Raw genomic sequence first — 12,963 nt, forward strand, 5'->3', positions numbered from 1 at the left:
GTTGAGGAATTACCATGACACAGGTACCATGCCCAGATCCTTATATGCTTATCTTACTCAAACCTCCCAGCAGTTCTATGAATGGTTGTTATTATTGTCCCCGTTTTATAGATGAGAAAACTGCTGCTTGGGGAGGGCGAGTAACTAAATGAATGGTTTTATGTTAATAAGATCTTGAAAGAGCTGACTGCCCAACCAATCCCTTCCCAGTCTCTCTCTTACCCACTCCACGAAAGCCTCCTTCCCCACCACGGAGTCAATGGTAAGTTTTCAGCTTTCATTTCATACTTGTCTTATCAACAGTGTTTACGCAGTTAACCATCGCTTCCTTTCCACACGTTTTCCTCACATGGCTCTTAGGATGCCACATTTTCCTGAATTTCCTCCTCCCTTAGGGGACACCGCTTCCAGTCTCTTCTGCTGCTTCTTCCTCTTAATGCTGAGATTCACTCAGGCTCAACTCTTGCCTCTCCCCCCTTTCCTCTGTCCTCCCTCCCCGGTGATCTCACGCCACCTCACGGCCGCAAAACCCATCGATTAGCCAGTGGCTCGTACCTCCAATCAGGACCTTTCCCCTGAAGTACAGGCTCTCACATCCGAGTGCATACTTGACCACTTCGTGTGGGTGTCTAACAAACACCTCAAACTTCCTGTATCCCAAACGGAACCTCTGAAGTTTCCACCAACCTGCTCCACCCACAGCTGTCCAGTCTGAGCTGATGGCAATGCCATCCTCCAGCTGGAGTCAACCTTGACTTTTCTCTTCCTCACATCCCACATGCAATCTGCCAGGAAGTCCTTTAGCTCAACTTTCAAAATACATTCTCACCATCTGATTTCTCACCACCTCCTCTGCGGGCCCCTGCTTGGAGCCCCCATCATTTCTCACCCAAATGACTGCAGTAGTTACCTAACTGGTTTGCCTGATGTCCTCCTTGCCCCACTATGGTACATTTTTCACCGAGCTGCCAGAATAATTTTGTTAAAATATAAGGCAAATAATGATGGTGGTAGTCTCAACATCTTCCAGTGGCCTCCATTTTTACTGAGCGTAAACATCAAAATCCTTGAATTTCGTCTCTGTTATCTCTGACTTCACTTCCTGTCACTCTCACCTCACTTACTTCCTCTCCCTCCCTTAGGCTTCCTTCTGGTCCTCCCACAGCCCCAGCGTGATCAACCTTAAAACCTTTACATGAGACGTTTCCTCTGCCTGGAATATTCTTCCCCTTCAAAGCTGTTCTGTGTTTTCGGTGAGCTCTGTTGACTGAGCTACCATTCTTGACATGACATCTGGTCTCCACATCTCAACTTTGCATGGCATGATTCAATTTCCATAGAGTAATCTAATATATGTAATTTATTCAAGTTCTTATAATGTTTGCCCCTCCTGCCACACACAAATTTTAAGCATGAATGGTTTCAAATCCGGCTTTGTCACTAGAACAGATTTTACATAGGTCAGGCACCCAATAAATATTTGTGGAATGAATAGCAGTGACAGGATCTCAAATCTTAACTTTTGGATGGTGCTTATACCCTGGGGATTATATAATGAAACGACTGTCTCCGCTCAGCCTGGATAAAACCATGCAAAACGAAGGTTATCAACTTGCTCTCAAACATCACAAAACCATTCTGAAGCAGCAAACTATGTTGGCTGAGTCCAGTGACTGACACGTGTTCCTGTGACTTCTCCTACCCCTGCTTCCTGGCGTGCCCATCCTGGGATGCCCGTGAGTCTGCCCACTGACACTGGGACAGGTCAGTCTGTATAGTTGCAGAGGGCTTCTGCTACCTCAGACCTTCCTGGACTCCTGAACCCCATCAAGACACATCTGCCTTAGCTCCCAGTGTCACGGCCCCGTATCCCCTTGTCACTGGTGAGTAACTCTTTCACAATGAGAGCTAGCAGTCGTTCTGGGTGCCAGCCCTGCAGCCAGCCTGCTAGGGTTTGTATCCTGGTTCTACCTTTGGCCAGCTGCATGACCCTGGGGGAGTAAGTTGTGTGCCTCAGTTTCTTTATCAATAAAATAAGGACAGTAGTAATACCTACTCCATGAGATTGTGGAAATTATTAATAAACATAAACAAGCTGGAACAGGGCCTACATAGAGTAAACCCTTCGTATTTGTTAGCTGCTATTAATGTTATGATTATCATCTGATTTCACAGGGGGCTTTCAGAACATATTACCTTAATTAAAAGAAATTGCTCTACAGAGTGAATTTTGTACATCTTGATTCGCTGTTGGAGAAGATATTTTAGTAGAGGTATGATAAAACTAGCTTGTCTTTTTAATCATTTACTTTATGAGTGGGTGGGGGTATCTTGGTGTCAATTAGTTATCTTTTGGAGACTTTCTACAGTTAAAAATATATCTCCTCATTTGAGACCAGCCTGACCAATATAGTGAAACCTGGTCTCTACTAAAAATACAATAAATTAGCTGGGTGTGGTGGCATGTGCCTGTAATCCCAGCTACTTGGAAGGCCGAGGCAGCAGAATCACTTGAACCTGGGAAGTGGAAGCTGCAGTGAGCCAAGATCACGCCATTGCACTCCAGCCTGGGCAACAAGAGTGAGACGGTGTCTCAAAAAATTAAAAATAAAAAAATATATGTTTTGGATAACTCAGATACAAAAAGGAGTAATATACAAATTATTTACTTAGGCACCAATGTTTTCAATATGAACACTACTGCTGTTGCTGCTACGATGTCATCTTTTATTAATAGCTATCATTTATTGAGGGCTTGCTCTATCTAGTCCATGGTAATTTCCTGGTCTTACCATAACCTATGAATTAAGGATCAATTATTAGTCTCATTTCTTTGTTCAGACTCACAGACAAGTATAGATGAATATCTCATCACATAGTCAATGATGCTTGGATTAAAAGCTACAGTTTATCCTTAAAGTTTATGCTCTTAGTACTACATTATTTTATGGAAAGTCAAAAAGAGAAACACATTTCTTCTGCTAACAGACTAATACATGTGAGCAGAAGGATGCCATGAGAGAATTCTACATGCATGGAAAGAAAGATTACTTCCTGCAAGTCTGGATAATAAAAGTTGACTAATATACTTTCTGAAATGATAAACTGATCAAGTTTTAGTGAAAATTAATATTGAGTTGCAAAGAGATAGATACTGCTTAAAATTAACTATTCCCTACCAAAGCAAACTATAATTGACAATTCTTTGAAGAGATTTTACACATGTAAATAAAGTAGAACTAAGTACAAAAAGTTCTAATATGAAAAATATTTCTTTGAAACCTAAACATGCTTTACATCCCGAAGTAGTTTGCAGTGTCTTAAGTGATAACTGACCCATCAGTAATTTCTCATAAATATCTAGAAGAAAAAAAACTTTTAGAACATGATTTTTGGATGAAAGATCTGTATACTCAAATCGAAAAATACCTAGAAATTTGCTGATGAATTTAGTAGGGTTTTAAATCGGAAAATGGTTTCTTTCTCCTTTCCCCTCCTGCTTGGAAACTAACAAAACATTAGGTCGTATGAGAAGCCCAAACCAAAAAAGTTAGTGTCTCTACAGTACGTGTGTGTTAATAAGAGACTGAGAAGCGTCGTGTACCACCCTGCAGTCTGAGGACGGCGAGGCCGCTGCAACGGCAGGTTTTTGTCTCTCTTGCTGAAGAGGTATCTTTGCAGTCTCTGGAGGAAGCTCAGGTAGCCGTTTGTGGCTTTCAGGATCCTGGCCTGAAAGGGGAGCTATCTGAATGGAAAGAGAAGCTGTGTGTGTCTCAGGCACTGGATGAGGGGGCGGTGAGCGGGACCTTTGGAGAAATGATGGAACTTCGACAGATTTGGAAAACTGTGGAGTATTAATGGGGCTGCTACTTCCTAGATCCTGGTTATGGGTTAGTTTCAAGGTAGAAATTCTCCGAGTTTGAGAATCTTGCCTGTAGTCCTCTTGTAGAACTGGGGTGTTGATGTTAATGAATGGTGCGGGATCCGTGCTGGAAGCTGCTGGTAGTGGATTAGTGAGTTTTTGTGTATATGACATGGTTGTGTTAGATTCTTCGGAATATACAATTGTCTGTCTGGAATCTTCATTGGAATACATAGTTCCCTGAGGAGGTTTTTGGTTAGCGAAGTACTCTGGACAGGAGGGAATTTGTGCGTTAGTTACTAATTGGTCTAAAAGGACAGCCTTTGTGTGACTGGTTATCAAAGAGCTATGGAAGCTCTCTTTTCTATCTGGTGGAGGGGGTGCCTGGATTGACAAAGGGATCCAGAAAAAGAAATAAAGTTGAAAGAAAAAGAGAGAGAAAGTCAAAGTTAGTCATGAAAGAAACCAGTGTTGACCTTGTCCTTACAGAAGTAAAGCAATGCCACACTTTCTGATTATGCTATCCACATCGCTAGCTAGATTGAGTGATCATTTTCATTCCATTTAGAATGCATTTACATTTATTATCAATGTTTGCCCTTAGGGGAAAAAGGTGTTTCCAGAGAATACATTATAACATTTGTTCTACCTATATTCTGGGAAATTGTGTTAAAAGTGAACACATGTTCTCTTGGCATATTTTTAAATTAGACTTTGAAATATATATATGGTTTATTTAATAGCATGTTTTATAACAATTTTCACGCTTGTGGCACAATTTTACCAATATCTCCAACACAGAGTCCGTTTAGTGAACATAATAGTTGCATACTCATAGTTATTGAATATGTAATGTATTGCTGACCTCATCAGTTTAAATCCAAAGCATCAGCTGTTAGCTTTTAAAGAATTAGAATATATCCTAAAGATTATGTTAGAAACTGTTATACTTTTATGAGCTTAATCAGAAATAAAACAAAATCCTCATTTATTAAAATTTGTTCTCCATGTTGTAAATACAAGCCTGGCGAGCAAACCAAACACAAAAGCAAAAACATATTAAAAATAAAACATGCACTGAAGTATGCACACTGTGGAAGGGGCTTTAAGCAGGGGTCTAATAACCAAGCCTTAATATCACATAGTAAAGAGTGCACAGGGTTACCTGAGTTGGTGATCTTTTATCTTGTAGGTTTGGTCGAACGCTTCTAAAACCTTTTGCTGCAAGAGAGGAATATGTAGCATCTCCGTTCAGTGTCTCTTGATTGCCATGGTAAGATCTCCAAGCTTTCATTAAAGGAAAACAATTGGATACAAAAATATCTACGTTCACTTAAACATTTTTTATAAAATTTATTTTCATTTCCAAAATTGTAATGTTCTTACTAGAGGTTTAATTTAATATGTATAATAATATATGAAATATAAGTTTTACATGAAGCCAGAAATGTGGCTAGGAATGTGTTTTTAAAAAGTCACAAAATAATGCAATAGTTATTCAGAATATGTTTTCTGTACCTGAGTCTGGTGACTGAGAATCACGCCCTGAAAAAAAAAAAAAAAAAAAAAAAAAGAAATGTTGAAATTAAGACTAGGGTGAAATAAATGAATAACCCAGTCAAAATAACATGGCAAAGAACTATAGGCATTATTTTTGCAAATAATATTTCAGTTTTAAAATCTGGGTATGTCAAACATGCCAAAGGGAGGTTTGTACGTTTATTTTTACTTTAATAAGAATGTCATTCATTAAATAACTATAATACACAAATATCTATATAGCAATCACTAATTTTTCCCCTCGATAATGTTGCAACATGCAATTTTAATCTGATTATGGCCAAAGATGGATGTATGAATTTCTAAATATCAAATTAAAGGATCATTGTTTATAAACAGTGAGTGCTTCTCCCAGCACTGATTCAAACCCCCAGATCCTTAGCTTCCAATGCCCTGCCGTTAATAAGCATATTTAACTCCCATGTTAGAGAACTGTATACTGCAATTTAGTTTTTACCTTAAGAAACTGTAGACCCGTCTACCATATCATGTGACATTTTCAAATTATTCTCTAGATTTTTAGTTTTTTTCTTATTGCCATGTAACGGTCATGTTATACTCAAATATGAAAGAGCCATTAGAATATGTTCCACTGTCTTTCAGCTAGTAAGCTGTGGAAATAAATTTTAGTACTAATAAATTGCTTTTGGTAAGGCAGTTGGCAAGTTATCAGTGATATACTATCAATTTTATTGAAGTTATATATTTCAGAATCTTCTATATGCGCATTTGAGGTAATTGGTTTGCACGTTTAACTTATGTATATTTGAAGTTATCAGCTTGTGTTGGCTGGTTCTATTAAAGCACATGGTCAACTTCATTTAGATTGATTAAGCTTTAACTTTGGAAATGATCCTAGGGGTAGGATGGTTAGCCCAACCTGCTGTCCAGTTCCTGGATTTCTTCTACATGATCCCTGGGACCGTTATTAGATTCCTATCTCAATTCATATAACAGGAATCTTACATGCTGAAAAAGGCTTTGTATTTCTTTTAATGCTTCAGAATAGTTATTTTCAAGTTTAAACATTTGAATTTAGAATGATAAAAATGGGTTGAAAAATGCAAGCATCTGATTTTTAGATAAAATATTTGATATGGATTCTTTCCAAATCGAAGGAAGAAACATATGTGCATCAGCACCGAGTGCATCAGAATGATTCCTGCTCAGGTGAGCTAGAGAAGACAAATGAATTCCCATTCTTTCTGATCATTGATAACTTTGTATGGATTTTATCTCCAATTAATTTAAAAATGGAGCAATAAAATGGGTACCATAGAGAAAAATTACTTCAAAGAATTATGCATGAAATGTTTATTGGACCCTACGTCTAAAATTTATACAATTTAAAATTTTTATTTTATGTTTTAGAGATGGGGTCTTGCTACTGTTTCCAGGGTCTGGCCTTGAAATAGTGGGCGGAAGATATCCTACAGCCTCAGTCTTTTGGTTAGCTGGGACTGCAGGTGTGCGCTACGAGGCCTGGCCCTACTCCTAGGATGTGCTGGAAGCAGAAATGATTGAAATTCTTAGATCAGTTACATGATGAAGATAAAGAAAAACACAGTTTGGCAATATAGAGCAATTATTAGAATTCTGCTTTGGGACACTCAGGAGCGAGATTTAATAACCACAAGGGTGCCATCCACTGTGAACAGTGAACAAATTTTGGGATTTGGGAAAGGATAATGAAAAATAACTTTTGGGATTTGGGAAAAGCCAATCCAACAGCCCAAGGCTACTTTATGAAAAGAAAAGCAGCATTAATAACAATGATTGCATTCTGATCATTTGCTGGAGGACAGGGGGTTTATTTTATGCTTGGTTTGGTAAAACCGAGATAAACAGGAAGGCTGTGTGGTATGTGCTAGGGATGAGGTCATGGGAGCCAGAGGCTTGGAGATGCAAGCAGAGCAGGTATGGTGAGAAACAAGAGGGTGTACTGCGCTGGTCTGAAGGACGCTCAAGATCATCTCCTTCTAACTGGTAGTCTGTAGGGGCAGGCTCTATTTCTTCACAGTGGTGACTATGTTAAGACGGTGGAGCCCCAGGAAACAGTAAGTGGGAAAATCAGAGGACAGACACTCTAGGCTCAACTGTGGGCCTCTTCCTGGGATCCTGGGCCCAGGGATTTCCAAACGAATCTGTCCCTGTGCCACTGGAAATGCTGGACAGTAACAGTGGTGGGCTCTACTGAAAGGCCTGGCAGCACACAGTAGACATGTGTGTGCAGAATTAAGAGAAAGGAGAAAATGGCCATGGGTTAAAACTTCAGGATGAGCCAGTGTTTTCAACATATTTTAAAATTAAACTTATTTATTTTTTGTTACATTTTAAGTTCTGGGGAACATGGGCAGACTATGCAGGTTGGTTATATTGGCATACACGTGCCATGGTGGTTTGCTGCACCCATTCCCCTGTCATCTACATTAGGTATATCTCCTGATGTTATCCCTTTCCAAACCCCCCACCTGCCATCTCTCCCCTAACCCCCACCCGCTGACAGGCCCCGGTGTTTGATGCTCCTCTCTCTGTGTCCATGTTCTTATTGAGGATGAACCAATATTTTAATAAAGCTTATGTCGATGATTAAAGTCGGCTTTGAAGTGAGTGGTCTTTTAAGGAGACCGAAGTACACATCATTCCTCTTTCTTTAAAATAAATCCAGTTATAGATACTTCAAACACCCAGTCCTGATTTGCTCTTTTATTATAGTCTTCTATGTGGACACCGTTAAGCATGGCCCGGCTTTTATTTTATTCCTGCAGGAAAGCCGGGGAAAGGGAGGACACCTGTTCTTTGGAGCAGGAAATAGAAAGTATCATGGATCCATATCAAGTAAAGAGAATATAGGTTACTTAAAAAAAAAAAGGTCGGTCAGGTAAATGGCTTGGCAGATACATGGGGAAAACGGTTTTCCCCCAAAGCTGCAACACTGGTGATGCACAATCACTTGTAAAAAAGCAAAGCTAGGACTCTAGGAGTCTGAGTCTTTAATTTCTAGTGTTGTTTAATAGATAGTCATGGCTTCACTGAAAATCCACCAGTGACTAAATGGTGTAAGTCTTTCCCTTTCCTGCTGTTTTCCCTTTCCTGAATGTACTAACAGGGTCTTGAAGAACAAAGAGCTCTGTGTGCTCTTCACCAGCGCTTTTCCCCATGTCAAGGAACAAACTGGTGAGTATCTGTCTGAGATTTTGTGCAAGACATTCCTGGTTCCATGTCAGGGGTGGAACTGGATCCCCTCAATGGCCTTTTGTACTGTTATGATTCTAACATGATAGATTTTACATAGCTGTGTTTGTAATACATGTCACATCATAATCTCTATGCTCAGGTTTTATTTAAATCCCTTTTAACTGATATGCCATATTGACAAAGTGGCTTTGGACCTTTTGTGGAGGTTTTACATAAAGGCTGTTGTATTTTAACAATATTGAAGGCAATATTTATCAATTCTCTTTTGACTCACATAAAGACACTGTCATATAAGTTCTTTTGAGAGCTACATAGAATGCAGTTGTGCATAATAATGCAGACTTCTTAATTAAAAATACAATGAAAACTACTTTAGAAAAGAGGGCTGGCCGTGGTGGCTCATGCCTGTAGTACCAGCACTCTGGGAGGCTGAGGCGGGTGGATCACTTGAGGTCAGGAGTTCAAGACCAGCCTGGCCAATATGGTGAAACTATGTCTCTACTAAAGAAAAATATAAAAATTAGCCAAGCGTGGTGACAGGTGCCTGCAATCCCAGTTACTCAGGAGGCTGAGGCTGGAGAACCGCTTGAACCTGGGAGGCAGAGGTTTCAGTGAGCCGAGATTGGGCCACTCCGCTCCAGCCTGGGAGACGGAGCAAAACTTCATTTCAAAAAACGAAAACAAAACCAGAAACAAACAAAAAATGAAAAAGCGATCTTACTTTATGTGTCTAATTGACACAAAAGAGGGCCACTTTTAAACAACAACGTCCAAAATTCAGTGGACGTCATTCTCTAGGAATCTTACTCCTAGTGATAGAAAACTTAAAATAGCCCAAAGCTGCGTTGTTATACTGAAGATTATTTCGTATTCTTGAAGTGTGAAATCTTTTTATTTTGCTTTAATTCTGAAGCATTAAACTTTTTCTAGTAAGTAGAATTATATGAAATTGCATACATTCCAGTTTCAACTCTCCAAATTGCCACTGTTGATGCAGTGTGCTATTCCCCAGCACGTGCATCAGTGGTTCACGTCTGAGGAGGTTGGGCTGAGATCCTATTTGGTTGAAATGCCAACGCTATTCAGGGTATTGGCATTCCAATAACATGACAGCCCTAAACTCTTAAACTTATTGTCTTACTTGCCTTCATTCCTGTTTCCTGTGGTATCCAATTTAAGCACATCTGTAGTTTTTCTAACACCATTTTGGGTTCATACACACATGAGCCAATACGTACAAATAGAGATTTGTATAAAGATTTTTTTTTTTAAGCAAAATGAGGTCATACTACAAACCTTGCAATGCAACTTGCATTTTCTTTTAACTTCATATATAATTGAACTCACTAGCCTGGCATTTAAATGTGGACATTGAAATCCATGTGTGGATTAGAGGTGGTGAATGGAAGTGAGATTCTCCATATGGAAGTTTATTTTTTTCCTCAAGGAAAGCTCAGTAGTTTAGAATCAAGTGGCCGTAAAGTGAAGAACACCTTGAGTATTTAATCAACTGCTAGATGTACGTGTGTAAAAGATTGTGACAGCATAGTGAGATTCAAAATTATTTGAAGACTCTCCATCCCTTTCCCACTTCTGCTGTAAGACCAATTAATCTTATAAATGAAAAACAAGTAATCCCCAAACTGCAACTACCCAACCAGACGACCAAACAACCAGTCACCAAAGGGTGTGGGTCTATTTCAGGGTCTAGAGGCACAGGGCTTGCTGGTCTCCCTTTGACCTTCTAACAGCTGCACCCCCTTCCAATGCAGACTGTGCCTTAGGTACTGTGCCTAACTTAGGTACTGTGACCCAGGTAGTCATGATAGAGATTTATTATAAAGAGACCACTTGAGTGGACGCTGAAAAGTCATACCCCTAGTGACTTCCTACTTGTGGGGGGTACATGTTAATCTTAATTGGTCAAGATTTTGATATGTTTAAGTGTGTGTGTGTGTGTGTGTGTGTGTGTGTATGTATATGTATGTATATATATGTGTGTGTGTGTGTATATATATATGTATGTATGTGTATATATATATATTAGAAGGGTCTTTGCTGATTGGATTAAAGGACAGTAAAGGTCTCTTTCAAAGCTAATGTTCTATCATTCTGTTTGCAACTTTTGACAAAGAATCTAATTAATGAAGAGTTGGGTTCCTATGAATCCCTCTTTTCATCCTGTATCCCTGTACTCCTACCCCAGCAGTTTTTAGGTTAATCCCCCCAAAATAACCTATGAATTATCCTAATGAAATATGTTACTTAAGTTCATGCGATAACAAAAACTTAAATAGTTATTAACACTTGCAGTTACTCAACCTGTTTTTGTTAAGTGACTGCTGTTTTTAATTATACATGTAAAATGTCTCCTACAAGATCTCACTTTCCTTTGCTTTTTATGTTTAGAACAAAAACATTCAGAAGAGCTAGAAGCCATTCAAGCGCGACATTCTGTGAGTTAGCGATATTATACCTGCAGCCAATAGGTTTGGAGAACTTTGCACTCTCTTCACAGATGTTAGCGTAACAGACATGGCAGCACGTTTGCGAGCAGACCCACCACTATCTGGAAGCAAAAAAAAATGACATAGCAGAGGCCAAAGCAACAGAAAAAGCACATGCGGTATCATGCATTTTAAGTGAAATGTGCCAGACATTCAAGAGAAAGATGAACAGAGTCGGTAACCACGGAATGCACCTGCCAATTTCACACCACCCTCAAACTACAATAAACAAAACAAAACAAGATCAGGGATCTGCCTTAGAAATAGATGTCACTGTTTTAGTGAAAGCATGGAAGACTTAATACTTAACATTTTATGGTTTTCCTTGTGAAAACTCAGGCACAGAACTCAATTTTGTTTATACCATTTAAACTCAATTTAATCTAACTCTATTTCAGGATTAAGGGCTATGGTACAACACACTTTTAAGTTAATATCATTTAAGTTTTACCATGTTCTATCTGTTAGAATTCCCAAAGAGAGTCTTAAGTTAATATCATTTAAGTTTTACCATGTTCTATCTGTTAGAATTCCCAAAGAGAGCCTGAATAATTCTCGCAGTAAAAATTTTTAGTGACAGAGATATGACACTTTTTTTTTTTTTTTTTTTTTAGAATTCATAGAGGAACACATGGCATTATGGAAAGTTCATTCTTTCTGTAGTTATTGTTAGTTATGGAAATAACTAGCCTAATTAAAATGATATATATGGCATTGAAATGACTATGTTTACAGAAAGTAGTATATTGCTTTTACTTTTTAAATTTTTATTTTTAGAACCAGAGTCCTGCTCCGTCACCTGGGCTGGAGAGCAGTGGTGCCATCATAGCTCACTGCAGCCTTAAACTCCTGGGCTCAAGCAATCCTCCTGCCTCAGCCTCCTGAGTAGCTAGGACCACAGGCACACACCACCATCCCTGGCTAACTTTTTAACTTATTGTAGAGACATGGTCTTGCTATGTTGCCCAGGCTGGTCTCAAACTCCCTGGTGCTCTTTCTACCTTGGCCTCCCATTGCCAGCATGAGCCACCACACCTGGCCTCATTTATTGCTTTTATACTTTTAGCAATATGTGTACTACGATCTAATATTAAACTCGTGCAAGTCACAATGCAAAGTAAAATACGTGTAAGTGCATCAGCCATTTTAGTGTGCTGTGAGAAGTTTAGACTTCTAAATTTGGAAGAGAAGTCTTTCGAAATGGAAAGGCCAGTGTTCTATTTTTGACCAGATTCAAATTCCATCCTTACATTCCTCTGTAATATGGTATGTGCAATAAATAGTTTTGTTCATTCCTCTCATTCTGCTCATTAAGTAAAACAAAATTAAATCAAATCTTTTTGAAAGTTATAAAAAAAGACCACATAACCGCCAATATAGTTATATAATCATTATATATCGTCACGTTCCTATTTTTCGTTTTTCTTTGTTTTCATAGGGAAAGCATCAAGAGTGTTTATTGGCCATGAGAGAACTTAGATTAGTAACGATGCCTGGAAGTATGATTTGAATGAATTTTTCATAAAAATTATAAATAGTTAAGATTAATAAAACTTAAAATCAGTGGAGTGATTCTCATATTAAATTTAACTTCTTTAAACTATACGTTTAAAATAACCAATTCTTAATGTAGAAAATCATTTAACCAGAAAACCGACTTGAAAGAATCCTAAAAGAAAATGCGCCAAATCAATCAAAGGTTTTAATTAAGAACCCAAAGAAAGTGACACAAATGGTAGAAACAACCGAAGTTTCCTTCAGGAGAGGCTCCAAAAGTAATTGAGGATTCTAGCAAACTCAGCAAACTGAAAGTGGCTTAGAGACAAGTGTATCTGA

The 12,963-nt window shown here is 38.6% G+C and overlaps 1 protein-coding gene across 9 annotated transcripts in view; it reads right to left on the reverse strand.

Moving 5' to 3' along the window:
• The window catches only part of SORBS2 (sorbin and SH3 domain containing 2), a 234,529-nt gene that overhangs the window by 100,669 nt on the left and 120,897 nt on the right, over positions 1-12,963 (reverse strand). For 5 of the 9 annotated variants that reach the window (XM_074396726.1, XM_074396727.1, XM_039468098.2 and 2 more), the window contains 3 exons: positions 11,097-11,189; positions 5,381-5,407; positions 5,028-5,149 (listed from right to left, as the gene is read on the reverse strand). In XM_074396726.1, the coding sequence (XP_074252827.1) occupies positions 5,028-5,149; positions 5,381-5,407; positions 11,097-11,189 (242 nt within the window). Of the gene's footprint in view, positions 1-3,604; positions 4,247-5,027; positions 5,150-5,380; positions 5,408-11,096; positions 11,190-12,963 lie in introns of all 9 variants that reach the window. The other 4 variants (XM_074396724.1, XM_074396725.1, XM_074396728.1 and 1 more) reach the window with 2 other exon arrangements.

The sequence above is a fragment of the Saimiri boliviensis genome, chromosome 3 (assembly GCF_048565385.1).
Source record: "Saimiri boliviensis isolate mSaiBol1 chromosome 3, mSaiBol1.pri, whole genome shotgun sequence".
Lineage (NCBI taxonomy): Eukaryota > Metazoa > Chordata > Mammalia > Primates > Cebidae > Saimiri > Saimiri boliviensis.